General features: G+C 37.8%; 1 protein-coding gene across 3 annotated transcripts in view; it reads left to right on the top strand.

Annotated features, from left to right (window-relative positions):
- Positions 1–19,699, top strand: part of utrn (utrophin) — a 159,163-nt gene that overhangs the window by 75,197 nt on the left and 64,267 nt on the right. For all 3 annotated transcript variants that reach the window (XM_056734046.1, XM_056734047.1, XM_056734045.1), the window contains exon 54: positions 17,626–17,798. In XM_056734046.1, the coding sequence (XP_056590024.1) occupies positions 17,626–17,798 (173 nt within the window). The remainder of the gene's footprint in view (positions 1–17,625; positions 17,799–19,699) is intronic.

Here is a 19,699-nt window from a genome sequence, read left to right as displayed (position 1 = left end):
TCTGACTTTAAACTTCAGTTTTGCTGACTCTGCATCAAACTTATTCTCATTATTCCATCTCAAAGTTTGTCTATGCAGACTCTGGTTCAAACTTCCTATTGCTCTTCCTATTCTGATTGGTCTACGTCTGACTTCACATCTGTTGACTGTATTTCTCGCTCTTCCTCTGATTCTATCTTTTGCTCTAGATTTGACTGCTCTATGTCTACTCACTCTGTTTCTCGTTTATTGACGGGTCGGCTGTTAAATGAATGAGCTGTTTCTATGCCGCTCACTGCACACTATAGACACCGAGAGAAAGGCCATCATCACGCTTGCGGGGAATTACTGGGGACATATTCAAACTCGGTGAAGCTAGGTTTTCATAAAAGTCACTAGATGTGGGCACCATGAAATCCAATTTATGTTATTTTTTTCCCTCAAATTTCTGTTTTTTTTTCTGTTAAATTTTTCTAGATTCTGTGTTTTCCGGCTTTATTAGGATTCAATAGTCCACATGAAAAATACTTCAGTATACTATAGTATTTACTCGATATATATAGTAAGACACCTGCTATAGATACTACAGTGTTTTTGAACCTTATGGAAAAAATCCATAAAAAATATGGCAATTAAAATGGCAATGCCTATTTTTTCCTGAAATATCGCAGCGTTTATTTCAAATAGTTTGTCAATGTGTGTCATTCTGTTTTTAAAATTTCTGTGCCCTCATAATCTTTAATTAAAATCTGAAAATGCACTTTAGTGACTATCCATTTTAGATGACATGTGTACGGTTTGGCCAGAGCATCTGTTAACTGCTTTCCTTCAACTGTCAGTCTAAGTTCCATTTTAAAATGCAACAGCAGTTTTTATACATCCATTCAAAATCACAGAGAAAGACAAAAGCCATGCCCACTACTTTTCTCATTAGAAATTCCTTTTCATCTCGAAAACGCATCAAAATACAGAAGTAAACGATAGCAACATGCAGGTCACGGGGGCATTAATATAAACCAGCATCTCTACAGTGCATATTCAGGTTTTTTTGTCCTTTTTTACACATACTTAAATGTAAGATTTTTTTTCATTTGTCTATAACATTTGCTTTAATAAAGGAAATTATTTAATATACTATATTGTTCAAGTGTGTTATAGTTCAATTTAGCTAACCAGACTTTATTTTGACGTATAGTCGCAAAGATCTTTTTAGTGCATGTTTGACAGTAGCTTTACTCAAATGAAGTGGTCAAATGCTCCTGATATAAACTCTCAGAGCAGCTGTGGAGTTGTGTTAACATCCCCATATAGTGAAATGCTGTAAACAGAAGGATCATGCATGCAGTACAGAAAACCGTTGGTGTCATTCATTCAGAGACACGCAGAACAGACAGATTACATATTTATACCGATCTGAATCACTAATAATGATATTTAAAGCACATATTGAATTTTAATAACTGTTCAATTATATTTTCAGCTTAAGAAGTTCTAAACTTGCAAGATTTCGCACCATCCGGATTCAGTGACTCCGTCCGCGTTTTCTGCATTGGTGAAATCATATAGCCCTAGATTTGACGCTATGTACCTTTATGGAAAAAACCTAAATGGGTTCTTAAAGTCGCTAATGCTAAAGCAGCTAAATCAGTATAACTGGTTTTTGCTCACGTGGGTGAGGCGGGAGCACATGGCATGGCAGGAGGTGGTGGTGGCTATTAATGGCGGTTCACAAAGGTTTTCTCATCAATATAAATGATGCACAAATAAATAAATGTATGGGAAACACTGTATCTGCAATTCTACGTCTACTGACTCTGTTTCTTACTCCACCTATGATTGATCTATATCTTAAGAAAGATGTCAAGGCAAGTTGAGATGGAGTCTAATCAAGAGCTTGGAGCACGCCAAACTACCATGTCGCTCAGTGGGGCATCATGGGAGTTCGCTGTCATAACTCTTCTCATTTTGCCCCTGTTTGACACCTAAAATCACACTTGTTTATGTCTTTGAATAGATCTGAAATCTGAGAGACATATTTTGAATTGCGATTTTTCTCATGCTAAAACATTCCCACACAATCCACTTTCTCAAAACTTGTCACGGGAGTTCCTCTCGAAGCGGCGGGCCTGTGTGACAGCTCGTCTCTTTTCTTTGGCCCTCCATGTCATTTCCCCTCTCCTGTTCGCACATTCATTAGGAAGACACTGTTATGCCCTGAGGTGTTGTTTGCTACCTCCATCTCTTTCTCTGCCATTCTCTCGATGGCAACTGTTTTAAACTTCCTGTAAAACTTTTTAATGGCAACGGCAGTATTTTGGAAGAGCAAAACAGCCGATGATAATAATGCAGCTTCCTCTCGAACACGCAGATAAACCCACTCACAGACACACTCTCTCTGTCTAATCACTGAGAATGTTTGCTTTCACATAATCCATTCCACTTATTCACGGTCAGTTCGATAGTGTTTAGCTTCAAGGCGGAGAGCCAGACAAAAACAAGCTGATCGTTGATTAGATGTTGTTCGGCTGCAGTCTCTCTCAAGGAAACACACATGCACACACACACACATACACACACAAACATGCACTTCTGTGGAGACATTGCTCTATAACCTTCCATATGGGTGGGAATGGCAAATGGATTTGCCCATTCTTGACTCAATGTCCTAACCAGGTGTGATGTGATCAAGTGACTGACACCACGTTACTTTGTTTCCATTTAAGCAAGGTTGTGTCGGGTAGCCCCGCCCACAGTGAGATCTCATTGGTCCAAAATCCTGTTCCACATAGCTTTATAGACCATTACTCTGACGTGCATGTCCGGACTTCAGTTAACTTCCGGTCTGTGTTTGGCAGGGGTCTAATAATATAATTATTTATATCATATTTACTTAGTGTTAATATTAATTTACATTATTATTTGGTCACACTTTATAGTAACATGCTATTTGTTTACAATTAGTTAATGCATTAGCTAACATGAACTAACTATGAACAATGCTTCTACAGCATTTAATAAAAATAATTATTGTAGATATCAGCATTTACTAATACATTATTAAAATCAAACGTTATTACTCTTCAGATTAGTTAATGCACCATGAATTAACATGAATAACTGTATTGACATGAAAAAACTTTAACAAGTAGGGATGCACCAATACCAATATCGGTGTCAGGCACGATACTATGCTCATGTATTTGTACTCGTAAAAATGCACCGATACCAAAGACCAATACCTCTTGTGACATAACTGACTGAACTGACTGAAATTTATTCTGAAATTTGCTTTGAAAGTTTGTAAAAAGCACATACCTTATACATACACATAATTATTTATTTTTACATAAACTGTTCAAGGTGGAGTTGTTTGTGATTATAAAGCTATTCTAAAGCTATTATTAGAAGTCTCACTGTGTTGTGAAAAGGTACAGTTATCGGCACAGGCATCGGTATCGGCGAATACCAGAAAACAAAAATCGGTACTCGTACTCAGTCATCCTAAAAACTAGGTTTTAAGGGGTCATATGGCCCGAATACTTGTCTGTGTCTTTGGTGTGTTATAAGTTGCCCATGCATATATTAGACATGTAAAATTGCAAAAATGTAAGTGTCGGAACAAAAGATGCATTCTATCTAAAAGCCTGTTTGAAATGCCTCGTGTAATCACACCCCCACAAATCTACAGTTTGTGGTATGATTTGACTGAGACCGCCCAAATGTATGCGCAAGTAAGGTGGGCGTACCTAATAATCCAATTGCTTTGGAACTCGATGTTCCAAATATGGGAAGAGGCGTTACATTACCATCACATTCTTCGAGTATTCGACCATCAAAATGCGCTGGTTAACTGGCCAATCATAGTGCACATCGCTTTTTCAATCCCCCCATTGTTTAAAATAATAATAATAGTAATAAAATAAAATAATAATTAAAAAAATATGTACATAATATAATACATACAAAGCTTGGATTTACCAGGAAGGTGTCTGTTTATTTCTATAATAACCAAAAACGGAAATTTCTAATGCTTACAAAAATGAGTCAGTCAACGCAATGCCATCAAAGGCTGATGATGCAACAATTACATTCAATAATGACATCATAACGTATTCCCGTGGTAACCATCAGCTCCCTGTGACCTCAGAAAGACTTTTATTGTCAAAGTCCCCCCATGTTTTACTCACCCGCAAGGCATACTGACCAAAGCTCCTAAAAGTGCATCCATCAATCATAGAAATGCTCGACACGGCTCTGTGGTCTTAACAAAGGTCTTCTGTAGCGAATCGATGCGTTGTGAAGAGAAATATCCATATTGAAAACGATATTAACGTTGATGTCTACCTTCCGTTATCCCTCGGAAAAACAAGCCTCTGGTTCACGACCCCCATTCACTCCCATTCTACCACTTGGAAGTAAAACGATACGTGACTTTATAACTTCGACTTCATTTTTCTAGTCATATTCAATCAGGATGCCTTGAGGGTGAGTAAAACATGGGAAAATGTTGTTTCACCTGTGAAATATCTCTAACAGAGGGGAATGATCAACCACAGCTTGTTAAAATACGATTGTGTCCACACCCATGATGATAATTACTTCACACACAGCTAAATATTTCACAGAAGCTAAAATAGACTTATTAAAATGTGTTTGATCAGAGCAGGTCAAAGCACTGCACCATCCTCTTAGCAAATTGAATGGATATGATGGAGAAGTGAACTCGGTCTCACTGAACGGTTTTGTAACACCAAAAATGTTCCTCATTATTTTTTATGACCTTTTCCTACTTTTTGATCCTTTAAAGTAAAACATTCAGTTTTATTCTTTTTACTTATTACTTTTTTTTCTGTTGCCGTTCTTCTATGATTTTGTGCAAAGACCATATTCTTATGCAAAGCCTGAATTACATAGTGACAGAACCACAAAATGCTGAAATGAGAGACTGTTAAGAGTACAGTGTACTTAAATTTAATTTATTGGTAATGTACAGCCAGAAAATGTACAGATAATGTGCTCCAATATTCCTTTTTACATGTGATGATGCTTGTGAATCGCACACAGAGAAGAAGCTTCATTAAATCAGAATGCAGATGTCAGAAAGACTTCTGAGAATGTCGATGTAATTTGTCGACACATTTGTAGACTTGGTGATGTGAGATAATGAAGGCAGAATGATGACGAAGACCTCTAGGAATGTTTGTCAGGTGTCTCGCTGTGGTTTATTCTTGTCTACGTGTTTCTCGGGAGGAGTCAAAAGTTTGAAGAAGAGACACATCTCGTCCCCTAATGAGGGAAGATCAAAGAGATCATCAGCTGGCAGAATTAACTCACATTCAGCATTGATGTTTTTCTTTTACTCTTTCGTTTCGTTCTCTAGATTGAAAACACAACCAAACATCAGCTCTGTTTTAATGCATGTTTTTTTATATAATTTTGTCCTAATTTTTCTGTGATATGGCTCCATCCACCTGAATAGCATAAGTCTGATGGCACACAAAAGTATCAGGATGACTGTAACACGTCAGTCATTTCCGTATAATGATACAGGATTTTGTTACTTTTTTTACTATTTTGTTACTTTTGTTACTATTTTGTTACTATTCTTCAAAAAAACAAAATCTGACTGAAATGAAACGGCAGCTTACACATTGTACAAGTCTAGATATCATAATTTAGGTAATTTGGCACATTGTTACAGACTTCTTTGAAACTCTGGACATATTTGCAAAGTTCTCCATTAAATCTCATTGGTGGAAACATTTAAGACTTTCAGAAGCCATTGTTTTGTGTTCATGAGTGTAGAGATGAAGAAAAGCATGATGAGCTGCTGGTTCCACCTTTCAGCCATAACCTCCCGCTGGTGTCTGAGATTCATCTATATCACCTTTGTAATACTTTTAAGATGATGGTTTTTAGTCAATCGATTCTGTTAAAACTTACATTAAGTGTGTGTCTGTGCCTCTTTCTATTTGAGCTTTTTGTGTTTGTTTACCCTGCGGCCTTTAACTGTCACAGCCAGACAGTGAGAGAGAGAGACAGGCAGGAAGAGAAGGAGAGAGAGAGACCGTCAGTATCTTAGGGGCAGAGAGAAACCTTCTGACAGCATGTTGTGATTTAGAGTTTGTGTTTGTGTTAGTGTCACTGTGGTTAAATGAGCTGCTAGATCATAACTCTCTCCATCACACTACAAAAGCCAGATTGCTTGTACTATGACATACATGCACTAGTGATGTCATCACTTATACCGCCAAGTAGTTTCTTGTATCTCAATTTATTCTGTATTGTCTTTATTTTCACAACACTTTCGTGTACAAATAATATAAAGCAGTCCTGCTCTCTGATAGCCCTGCAAAACAATTTACCGCAGTATAATCGATGCAGTAAAATCTCTCATGACACCTTTATACGGCCACAGGATATACACACCGCCAAATCTCCATCCCCACTGTCCTGTTTGAAAAACTTATCTGTCGGGGTCTTTCATGAACCCATGTGAACCGCATTAACAGATGGGCAGAACATTTGTGTACTTAATGGTTAAGACTGATGCGCACGCACACTTAAATGCTACTCAAATTGAACGCCGCACGCTATCTTTGCAAGCGCGTGTGTGTGGGGGTCATTGATTTTTTATGCATTAAAGGTAAAAGCAGATCAGCTTCATATAATACATTCAGTCCATTTACTGTCTAATGGAGCACACGCACAAACAGAGAGAACGAGAGAGAGAGAGAGAGAATGAGTTTGATGGAGTGTGCATTCCCTCACTCTGGATGGAGAGTTACATTATTTGAGAGGAGATTGCTGAGCAGGCTGAATGGGAAGCGGTCAGAAAAGTGATCACCTGACCTTGTATTCCAGCACATTGATATTTCTGATATAAGGAGCACGGCTTCCCAGCATCCCACAGTCATGTGACTGAAGTGTATGTGTTTTTATCAAAGCTTTCCCAGGGCTCTCTCTCTCTCTCGCTCTCTCTCTGTCTCTCTCTCTCTCTCTCTGTGCAGGAAATATATGCTTTACACAACGGATCAGAGCAAACCAAATTATAAGTACTCTCAGTAAAGTCCAGACCATTAGGAGTGCTGTATTCCCTCACATTGCGTGAATGATCGCCCACATATCGGTTTGTCTCCGGCTCCAGATGTTGTTTGTTTGTTGGGTTATGTCTCTTCTCAGCTTCATAAGATGCCTCACATGGCCTTCTGTTCAGCCAGAACGTCTTAATTGGTTACATTAAGATACTTTTTTACACATTAACCTCTCTCTCTCGCTCTCTCCCTCTCAAATTCAATAAAAGTTTTTAGAAAATGTATAATTAACAAACTAAATTAGAAATCCTTTCTTTCTCCTTGTTTCTTTTTCGAAGCTATTAAAAAGACTTGTTACAAAGCATAAAAACTTTAATATACTGACCATACGGATTGCATGTTATATACAGACGCGGAAAAAAATGAAGAGACCATTCGAAATTTTCATTTTAAAACATAATTTCTAGTTGTTTTGTAGTCATTCCAGTAATTTCATCTAAACACATACCTATAAGTATGGTTCCTTAATTTGTATCTGCGGCTATATTTAGCAATGATTTAATGTGTTTTAATATGTTGTCGCTGTTCTTCTGAAACCCTATGTGTCCAAATTCACTGTTTTTCAGGAAATGGAAAAAATGGGAGACTAATAATAATGATAATGGTAATAAATAAAGAAACACGAAATATGGAGATACAAGTTTTCAGAATGACAGCAAGGATATAATGAACGACTCAAATTTAAAGCTCATTTCTGTAGTGCGCTTTGTGTCCACTGAGTCTGACCCTGCTCAAGTTGTCTATGTACAGTTAGTCTATTTTATTCTTGAATGGTTTTGTGCTGTTATGATGCTTTTGGATGCTTGCAGAATTCAATTTTGATGTTTTTTAGACATTGACGTACTTCTAACATTTTTCATCTTGTGCCAGGGTCTCATTTGGATGTTTGGTGACTCATTGGTGAATAGTTGTTGTGTTCTCACTCGCTTCAGTCACTGATTCTAATAAACTAACAGGAATCTCCCTGGTACGCTGTCGTTTTATTGCGTGTCTGTCTCACTCTAACTCATCTAAATGATTTTATCAAATGATTTTAGCAGCAGGTTTCAGGTCAGTGTGATCTACTGCTCACACAGATGCTGAGTTTAATGTGTGCGAGCAGAGATGATAGATCAGCACTTACTGTAGGAATCCATGAAACACACACACACACATTCACACACACACACACACACACACAGTAAATTTCTGCGCCGTGATTCGGGGGAATGAGTTTGACGTTGTGAATGAGTGCAGAAGAGAGTGATTGTGTTTCACAGGCCTTCTATCAGACCGTCTGATGATTTTAATCTTCAAGGCCAAATTTAGCCGCTCAAGTTTGGATTTGACCATCATCTTCACTTCCAGTCAGACTCCTTCAACTCTCTCTCTCTCTCTCTCTCTCTCTCTCTCTCTGATGTTTAGGAGAGATTGGCAGACAACCTTTCCTCTCATCTGCCCTTTTCCCCTCTGAGACAAAAATTATCTTAAACACTCTCTTCTTGTAGTCGTGAAAACTCTTGTACTCAGATACACCCCCCGTCTGGAGAGAGACAATTCAACACAACGTTGACTTTTCTGTAAACCAAAACGTTTATAGTGAATTTTAGTGGAACTGATTTGTGATGTTTTTCATTCACACCTTAAGAAAGACATTTTTTGAAATATTGAAATTGATGTATTGTCAGCTACCTAAAAAAAGAGAAATAGTTTGTTTTAAATGAGCCACGGCCTGTGTTTTGACATGTCTCCTGGTATAATGCATAATATTTTGTTGATGTGGAAAAGTACGGGTGTGCGTGTTTGTTTCACACGAGTGAGTTTTCCATGGAATGTTTCAGAAAGCCTCTTTCCCACGGCACCTGCTTTAGGTTTAAATGGAGGCTTTGTTTATATAGATCTGTGGTTATAAAGATCAGTCGAGTATAAAGTGTCTTTCCTTGTGAACACATTATGAAGCACAGAGACTCTAGAAATTCTAGTACGAATATCAGTGTTGTTCAAAAAGATATCTTCTAGCCTCTGTCCCTCTCGGTGAAGGGTCTCAGGTGTTTTAGATGCTGTCTTTTGATGACAGACTTTGTGTGAAAGCTGTTTTTGAACATCTCTTTCCACCTAAATTCAAGCTGGCCCAGCTATTTTCAAATCCTACAAATGCATAATGCGCATTTCTGTTTATCTGTAATCTTCACATCCTTTTCAAGTACCTTTAAGTTTTTAAGTATGTGTGTGCGTGCGTGTGTTTCTAATCTAGTGACTTCAATTTTAGTGTGTACCATGTCATCTTGAACTAGAGATGTGTGAGTGTATCTGCTGTTTTACACCGATGACTGTCACTTCACTGATATTTACTTCTAACATGAGATAACAGACTCAGTCAGTTGACCTTTATAGCACCTGTATGTTTGTGTCTTTGAGGAGAGAGAGAGAGAGACTTGTAGTACGGCACTGTGTAATTTAGCTGTAAAATAATTTGTTACATTAAAGTACTATCTCATTTTGGCGGCATCTAGTGGTGAAGTTGTGAATTGCAACCAATGGCTCACTGCACCCTTCCCTTTTGAAGCACTACAGAGGCTGAGAAAGCACCAACGTCACGTTTCGCTTCTTTGCCGAATGAGATAACGCATTTATGAACATGTTCTGTGGAGCAGTTTGTCCGTTTGTAAACAAAACTTGTAGAGTCAAGATTTAGGAGATTCAGGAGAGTGCTTTTGTCCAAACAAGAGAGGATCAACAAAATATTTAGAACTGATAAAATGGTAGTCTAGGTGTGCTTTAGTATTTTTATAATAGAGTTTTTTTTTTTGCCTTTTCAAATAAGTATCTTCTACAACTTGTTTTTTCTCCATTTTGTTCATTGAAGCTGAGTGTTATCATTATCGTTACCTTAAAATAAAATGCATCATTCTGTGAGACAGGTTGGTGGTCATACCACCCATCATTTATTCTATGTTTAATTTTTCCTTCAGTAATCTCAGTTCCCCCTACATTTGGCTTGATTCTTATAGCAGCGTGATCTTTATTTGGATTGTGCAGTGGGCGCCGTGTGTGTGTTTGCGGAGGAGGAAATCACGATGAGCTGATAAGCTTGTACTGAGGGAGGGGTTGAGTTATTACTGAGGAATGCAGCGTTACGATGGTGGAATGATATAGAGAGAAATCATCAGACCTGCGGAATTACAGAGATTTGGAGATGACAGAGGAAAGAAAATCTGTGACGATTGGAAAACAGATGTTCTGCCAGTCAAACAGATTACTGTAAATGTGACGAGAAATACATATACAGTATCTGTGCATGTGCCGCATAGTGCTTCGGGTGACATTACTGTATATTGATCATCTTACAAGCAAGAAAGATCTTTAGGAAAAAGCAAAGATTTCTAAAAGTTGGAAAGATTGGAAGTGTGAAACTAAATTTAGAAAACATCCAAGGTTCTCTCAAAGCGTAGCCATAGATTGTAAATGTATCTTAAATTTAGGTTTAACAGAAGTGAAGTTTGCTTTAAAAAAATCCAGATCCAAGATTCTGATTATTGAAACGTTGCAGATAAGCGGCCAAGTGCTTTTTTGGGTCAGTGTACAAACTCACACATAAGCAGCAATATCTACAAGAAAACAACCAGACACACTGGAGACTCTGCAACACAGCAGCTAAACTATTGACAATCTGATGGAATAAAGATAACAGTGTTTGCTCATTGTCCTGATTTATTTTTTACTGCAATACTTGAAATAATTGTTCAAACTTTCACTTTACAGTTAAAATTAACTTGCGCTATAGTTAATTTACATTTATTTTATATGTTAGTATCTGTACCTGTTTTTCTTTCTTTGCTTTACAACAAAGACATCAAAGATGTCTTCAAATCATTACAAATGTTCATGCTTCAGATCTTAATGAACTGACGTTATTCTTCACTGAATCCACTTGCATGTATTAGCTTACAACAAAACAAATTTGATGGGTTAGTTTGGGTAACAATGATAGGTGACCGTGTCCTACTACCATTTCCATCACACCAGACATTTTAAAGGACAATTGGATTTTTTGTTTGGTTGTCATGCGAATGAGATGTGACAGCAGAACAACAGTATGAAGATGAATTGCTTCAGCTACACATTGTACCGAAGCCCATCTGAAGGTCTGTTGAGTCCATCCTCAGATATTTTTTTCTAGTATTGTAATAAATGTTTAATCATCAAAACGCCTTGAAACAAACAATTCTAAGAGAAGCAAAGGACACGTTCACATTCATAATGCTCTGTAAACAAAAGAATGCGAAACAATGTATTTTTCTTATAAAAACATGAATGCATAATGTTACTTTTCTACATCTGAGTCACAGTTAGAGTCCCAATGTGTTATTGTCGTCCCGGTTTACATGAGCGTGTTTATTTATTTATTTATTTGAAGTTTTCAGGTTTTAATAAATTACTGCTCCATTCAATGGCACTATTAATAAATGTGTTAAGGACTCTGGTTTCTCTCGGCCGGGCAGTTTGATGTAAGATGCAAGGACAGCACCTTTCTGAATACGGCATTTCTGTGAATTCAGAAAGACGCGCACACACCTGCAAGGAGAGTTTGAGCCTGTTTACCCCTAATCCATCTGGAGTGATCAGATCAGATGACCGTCTCTCATTAGATTAACTCAGTCCTTGTACTTTTGGACACATACATTTGTCTTAGCAAAATGTGTAAACACACCTGATTCACCTCATCAACTTCGGTGGAGGACTGAAGTGGGTGTGTCAAATAAGAAAAACATCGAAAATGTGCGTTATTGAAGGTCCTTTAGGAACAGGATTGGCCTAATAGGTGTTCTTTATCAGATTTAGCTCACTTCTGGGGACGGTTTGATTCCCAAACTAAAGCAAATGTCGGTAAGGACACACATGTACTATTATCAGTCTGGTGCAGATGTGGACCTGTGTCAGAAGTATCTTTGAAGCTGCTCCATTACAGAAACTTCTTTAAATACTTCAAATATTCCTCGATGTTCTTCTGAATGTATGCTTTGTGTGCATTGTGTGGTTTAAGTTAAATTTTTCTTTTTTTCTAGATGTGTGATCAGTTGTGTCCCCTTTCCCATAATTTATTAAACACTGAAATGCTCCCCTTACATTTTGTTTTAATCCCGTGCGTGGATCTTGATGAAGCTCCGCTGAGCTCTAATGTCGTGTGTTTATTTTTACCGTGTTCCGTATCTCTGTTGCTGTAATCATCTGCATTTCTATTGTTCGCGTAAACAAACATTCCCATGTAGCAACTCATGAACTATTACGCGTTACACATATTTTATCCTGATTCGATTGTAATCCAGCAGGGTTAGTTTACACACTCGCGCACACACACACTTTATCCACATCAAACGTGCCGTGCTGGATATTCATTATGTAAATGCACTAATGAAGTAAAAGCACTTCAAAGGGCTTGTTGATGAATATTCAGACTTATCTTCTGCTTTTCCCGCTGGCTCTTGTAGAATGCACTCGTGTTGGTAAGTTCGGGCCACATGGCCCCTAACACGCTGACATTATATGTTTAGACAAGCCGAGAAGGAGCCCATATGTATGTTATGAATTTCAAAGGATGCCCGATGCACGCTCGCACACACTGAACGGACCTGTTAACTCTTGAGTTCTGCAGAGACGTGAAGAGCAGGCGATACCTTAAAGAATAGTGAGATATGATGACGGATCAAATGAAAGCTGTGGAATTACACCTGATGGAATCAAATATACATATCGTTTGTGTTTACATTTTCTCGCAATATTGCAGAGGTATGAAACACGTTGCAGATAAATGGCAATATCTGTAAAACAAATGTTTATTTTTATATTTATATATCTCGATACATCACAACAAACGTAAAATGTGGATATACAATATGTTGCAGCATCTGCAATGTCAGAATGCACGTTAAACCAGAAAGTTCCAGTTAATGAAAGGGAAGTTTGCGGTGTTGTTTTTGTTGTCTTAACGCTTAAAACACAACACTGTTCTTTGCTCAATGTATTTGCTTTCTTGTATTGTGTGCTTAATGAGTCTTATTGCTCATAATCAAATTCGTAATCATAATTGGAGACCTTTACAGATGCTGTGAACAGATTCTAAAATCTCTGGAAATGTTTTCTATTCCTAAACTCTAACTCTGTTTTTCCTTTCCTCTCGAACGTTCACGTTTACGTCATTTTCAACGGTGCGCTTTCTATCTTTTGATGGTGGGGCCCTACAGGAAGTGGGTGTGTGTGTGTGTTAGTTTGGAGAGGGATGGAGGAGTAGAGGGAAAGAGGAGGGGAAACAGGGGATGCTGAATAAAATAATAAACAGCTGCCACCGGAGGGTAAGAGAGCGAGAGAGTGTGTGTGGAAGAGAGAGCGGGAAAAGTCCGGTCCGAGAGCCAGCAGTCAGAGAAGAGGAGGAAAGAGACTGATAAAAGAAGTGTCAAGCTTTATGGAAACTTTCTGAAAACTTCTGGAATCCATGAAGACCTCAAGCTGCCAGTGTTTGAAAAGCAGGAGATTTAATCTGTGAGCCCTGGAGGAAGCCTTTTCTTTAACTTGTATTCTGAGGGATGACTGTGCTGATGGAACCTGTGAAGATCTAAATGAGCTTCTGGGTGCAGAAGATAAAAGTTGGAGCTGGAATTTAGGAAAAGGTGAATCTATATGTCACAGCTGAAACAAACCACCTGGTTCTGGCTTGAATTCTCTCTTTTTGGTTTGGAGATGTTTACCTCAAAATCGTGATTTCTCTGCCAAAAGAAGTGAAACCACTCCGGTGCTCCTTTTTCCGTGCCCGTCAGCGCGACCCAGACAGAGACTCTTTGACTCAGATAATTGAGTACGGACGCTTGGCCGAGGGTCACAGGAGCCTGGAGGAAAAACAGGACACATTCTGTGTGTATGTGAGAGGGACAAAAATGTATGTGTGCTTTGTGAGACCGAATAGACCAGCTAGGAAGATGGCAGATGAAACCGAACAATAGATATATACTGTAAACCATACCTTCAATCTACCTCCAGCTCCCAGGCCTTCACCTTGCACTGCAGGACACATCCTCCTCAGACATGAGCTCTGAACAAGGAGGCTTGACCCTCCACCCTGAGCTGTTAAACACCGGAGCATGCAGCTACCATGCATACGTCTACAAACTAGCAGTGCACACGCGCTGAGAAACCGCTATGTGCTTTCTGTGGCGTGTGTTCATCCACAGACGTTCCTGCATATAATCAGGTGTATGATGCGCGTGTGGCCCTTCTGTTCTCAATTTGATCTCCGTCTTTGGCATTTTGGATTGGGAATGTAGATCGATAGAGAGACGGAAAACATGATGGTTGGCCTGAACTTCAACCTGCAGGATTTGCTGAACAAGTTCGAAGAGGTATTGTCGGATTCACTGTTTGTGTCTGGGCTGTTTAAATAGGCTGGAGTGGAATTGAAATGAGTGCATAATGGTCCAAAAGTGATGAATTACAATTTCTAGAAAAAACTGCTTTTTTGGAGAAAATAAAGTTTCACACCATTGGGCTCGCAACTTTATTGGGAACTGCAATATAAAATCCATATTTTATTTCGCAGGTCCTAATAAAGTTTCATTGAGTTGACTAGAGTCCTCAAAAAGTCTGCCCCTAGCTGATAAAAGCTACGTGAACTATTCAAACAAACCATCTACTGAAGAAAACTAGTTTGTGGCAAAAAGCACCATGAAATTATGTAATCACAATAATAAAGAATATATATTTTTATGCAAATCTATGGCAAATAAGAAATAATTTTGCCTCCTAAATTTTCCTAATTCTCTGTTTGCATGTTTGGCAAAAGGTTTTATTAACATAATGTTTTGCCCTTGAACAATACCTTTGTTTACTCAAGGACTGTAATAAGTGAACTGTTAGTCACTTTGAATGGAAGTGTCTGCGACACGATCTAAAAATCTGTTTTTAAGAAAGAAAAGTATTTTTAAAACCACAAACACACTCCGTGATTCAAGAGGATTCTCCACCTGTGAAACGGTGTTATTTTAGAGTGTATTACTTGCTGTAGTTGTGTGTGTTTGTGTGTTGGTGGTCGATCCGAGTGCTTCTATCAAACAACAGGAAAAGGTCAAAGCATGAAAATGCCACTTTATTTTTCTTTCAGGCATCTCTTGGGCTTATGAGTTAGTCGAGTTAAATTAGAGCGTGCTGAGCGACAGCTCTGGGGAGTCTTTATGATCGGGAAGCAATTATTTAACTTTATTAACAAGAAAAGCTTTTTATTGCCTCATTTTATAGGTCAGACTGCCAGAAGACAAAATGCGTGTGTCCATATGCGTGCGCGAATGTGTGTGTGTTTATTTGTGTGTGACAGTTGTATTGATCACAGTTAAATAATTTATTATGAATATATAACAGATAAACTGCAGATATAAGACCAGTACGCACCTTTAACCAAACACAGTACACACAAGTCTGGCAGCACAATTTAGACCTTTTGGTGATGGTTTGTGTGTGTGTTTGTCATGGGAATCAGACTGGTATCTTCTAGACTGGTTATACACGCACAAACACACAAGCACAGTCTCTCTAAAGTTAGCTTATGTCCATGGACCACCCACAGTCCTTTCACTGACCGTCCAATGAATTTAGTAGAAAACTAAGTTCCAATTGGATTTGTGGACTTTAAGCAACTTCTGAAAGTAATTATTTTTATTAGCCTTGTCTAGAAAGACTTTGTGGTGCTTTACATGTCAGACAGACGCTCTCTTCTTGTAGGCAGCCCTTTACAGGACAATATGCTAATGTGTTGATAAGATGTTCAAAGTCTTTGTCATTTAATTCTCTAATGAACATTTACAAGAAAATAGTGCAGAGACACTTTTCTCAACAGCCTCTTTCTTAAGGGTGACATTGAGTGTGTTTACATGCACAAAATAAAAGGATATCTATTTAAAATCAGCTTATAAAAGAAAACTGTTTTCACAAGTTTACATGCATATCAATAAACCGGCTACGCAGAAAACCGTGTTTACTTGGAAATTAGAGACTGGCCAGGTTTCTCGCGTGCCTTGACGTCGCCCTCGATAGTCCCTCTTGTACCTAAAAAATACAGGGGGAAATTTCTCAGAAGCTGTAATTTTATATCTCTTCTCATGTCAACAGTACCTGCGTCTGCAACAATAGTTTCTCGTCTTGCCGTTTCTACATCGACTGCATGATTTGACTTTTATGCATTATTTTACTGTTACTTCCGTTTGGTACTTTTTACTATTGCGCTGTCAGACATGCGCACATAAAAAAAACGGAGAAAAAAACAGTAAATGCGTTTACATGCAAAGCGAAATCGGAAATAATGTGCAAAAAACTACCTCTGCCGAGCAGGTTTTGCTTACGCAGTTAATAGCATAATCTGAGTAATACTGTGCATGTACTCGCACTCATTGTTATGAAAGAATAGTTGCCGCCTATACGCTTCTATACAGCATCAATAAATACATTTGATTGACTTTATGAATTATCTTTGTTTAACTATCGACACAAACTTTGCCAGATGTGGCTTGTGAATATGAACTGTCTTGTGATATTCTCTTTACTGTATTATGCTCAAAGCTGAATGTGAGCTCCAGAGAGATCATGCTTACTGCTTTCTTTACACCGCGTCAATATTTCACATTGTAAAATACACAGATCGTCTTCCGATGAATTGAGTGTTTGTTTGAAGTGTTGCTGTGGTTATAATGGTGTCTATGTATCTCACCGTGTTCCCTCTGAATTAGACACAGATGGTGACAGAAAAACAGCGAGAGAGAGAGAGAGAGAGAGAGAGAGTTAAGTAGCGGAGAGCACTTTACGAATTAACTGGAAAAGGCCCAAACGTCTTCTGCTGTCTCCGCTCAACATCCCTCTATATGTCTCTCACTTTATTCTGTCTCTCCATCGCCACAAGAAATAGATGCTCTGTTGTAAAACCCGGCTTGCTGTCTAGTTTCTTCACTGGTAGCTTCATTATAAAATACACTTATCATGAACTTCTTTCACCTCATCTTGAATAGTTTCTTTATTCTTTGCCATTGTTACAAGGCATTCTGGCATTGAATTCTCTTCTAAAGGATTCATACTTTGCTGTCTCTAAAAGAAGGTATCTTAAAAGTAGTATAATTATGCTGCCTAATATTTACAACAGCCTTCATGTCGACAGTGAACCTGTGATGCCTTAAAATGCTGCCTACGTACGGTAGACGGCTCACTCATTTTTCTGAGAGCCGCGAAGTGAACACTCAGTAGATAAGAAATGAAAAATGTTGAATGTGTAATTATGGACTAGATTGTCTTCCACTCCCTCTGCATAAAGACGTCTTAGTGCTTTAATGTCTAAAGTGAATTATTGGCAGTTATATCTTCATGTGTGTGTGTGTGGAGAGAGATTCGATATCAAACTGACAGCTTTAATTGCCTTTCTCTCAATAGAAAGAAACTGAAAAGTTTGTCTTTGTTGATTGATTTATTTTTCCCTTTAACGAATCTACATAATGAAGGTGATCATGACGCAATTAAAGCCGATCTATTTGTCTCTCTGTGTGTGTAGGACATCCAGGCGGAGATTGAAGCTCATAATGATGTGTTCAGGAGTGTGGAGGGGAACAAGTTAAAGATGGTGAAGGCTCTAGGGAGCTCAGAGGAAGCAGTATTCCTCCAGCAGAGGCTGGACGACATGAACCAGCGCTGGAACGACCTCAAAGCCAAATCAAGCAACATACGGTTAGTCTCTCTCTCTCTCTCACACACACACACAGACGTGCGTCATTTCCTCGATCAGACCATCCAACAAAAAATATATAATTTTCATATTCAAAGCTCAACATGATTTGACCAAATGACTAATAAGGACCTCAAAAAGACCTCTTAGATTAGTATAATTTCCAAAATATGGTCCTCAGAAGTGTATTTAAATATCTACACTTACATCTCCTGTTTTTTTCATAATTTGACAATGTCAGCACTTGGTAGTTATTGGTATGGAAATATATATATTTTTATTGGTTATTGAAATACTTTCCCAATCTTAACATAATATTTAATTTGCAGTCTGTTTGCCTCTCTGTCGCCGTCTCAGTTTGAAACATAAAATTGCAGGTTACTTTAGATACTTTTCTTTATATGGGTTGACTTCAAATTATAAATCATTATAATAAGCGTACTTTTGTGAATTGGGGAACGATAAGGATTCTTATTTGTTCTTATTTGTCAATACCCAATTGTTTTTATTTTTAACCAAAATAAAATGACAGATTACAGTTTTTTACATACCATTCGGTCAAGCTTAGAAGCACTGTCTCAACCAGTAGAGTTCTGTTTACTGAGTTTTATTTGATTATTGACCAGTGACAGATGAGTGTTTGTTGAGAATCTGTTCAGTCATTATTGTTTGATTCTTTGGTTTGGTTCTGCTAGTTGCACAGGCTGTTAAACGATTAGTCCTTATTAATCACATCCAGAATAAAAGTTTGTGTTAACATAATAAGTGTCTGTGCACTGTGAATATATATTTTGCATTTATTAACACATACATGTATATATTTAATAAAAGTATAAAATTTGTTATAATTCTATATAAATATAAATGTAAACATGCACTATGGCATGCCGTTCAGGAAATTAAAGTATTTATAATATGATTGGTTGAATATTTGGATATATGGAATTAAATTAGAATTTATTGAATGAAAGTGTGAACATATGGATCGAAACTGACGTCATCCAAGCGCATTTGTGATTGTTCAGATCTTGAACAATGAGTGAGTCTCCGAGTAATCTAGTATCAGCAATTTTAAGTAATGACTAATTAATAAACACGCCGGGGAATGCGTGTACAGGCTGGCAACTGGACTCAATACACTTCAAACGATGAAGAAATACATTAGCTATTTCACTGCGGGAGCCATTTTAAAGTAATTTCATAGTTTCATTCCGTATATTCAACTTTCATTCAATATATTCTAGTTTCATTCCATATATTTAACAAATCTTACTGTATTATAAATACTTTAATTTCCTGAACGGCTTGCCATAACGCACATATTTCCTTAATATATACTTAACAAACAAACTTTTATTCTGGATTAGATTAATAGTGATTGATGGTTGGACAACCCTTGTGATGTGGATTGTGTTTACCATTCAAATAAATGTAAATAAAATGCAAATTTATGGCTATGGAGAGATCAACTTACATTTACATTTACATTTAGTCATTTGGCAGACGCTTTTATCCAAAGCGACTTACATTGCACTTATTACAGGGACAATCCCCCTGGAGCAACATGGAATAAAGTGTCTTGCTCAAGGACACTGGTGGTGTCTGCTGGGATCGAACCAGCAACCTTTGATTTACCAGTTCAGTGGTTAACCCACTAGACCACCATCTCCATATAGGTCTGTAGAGTAGAACTCATGCGTTGGATTGAATGACGTGTGTGTGAGGGACACAATGCTGTTATTTTATTAAATCTCATTAGGAACTAATTACTGAACACATGTAATTAGGAAGCTTGCTGACACATCCATCAACACACGCACAAACAATCAGGCGTGTGAATTACACTATTAGACCAAATTCTCTCTGTGTTTTATATGTAACAGCTTGTGATCAGTTGCTTTTC

The sequence above is a fragment of the Triplophysa dalaica genome, chromosome 20 (genome assembly GCF_015846415.1).
Source record: "Triplophysa dalaica isolate WHDGS20190420 chromosome 20, ASM1584641v1, whole genome shotgun sequence".
In the NCBI taxonomy this organism is placed as follows: Eukaryota; Metazoa; Chordata; class Actinopteri; order Cypriniformes; family Nemacheilidae; genus Triplophysa; species Triplophysa dalaica.
The sequence above is the reverse complement of the archived record's forward strand: the minus strand, read 5'-3'. Positions and strand labels throughout refer to the sequence as shown.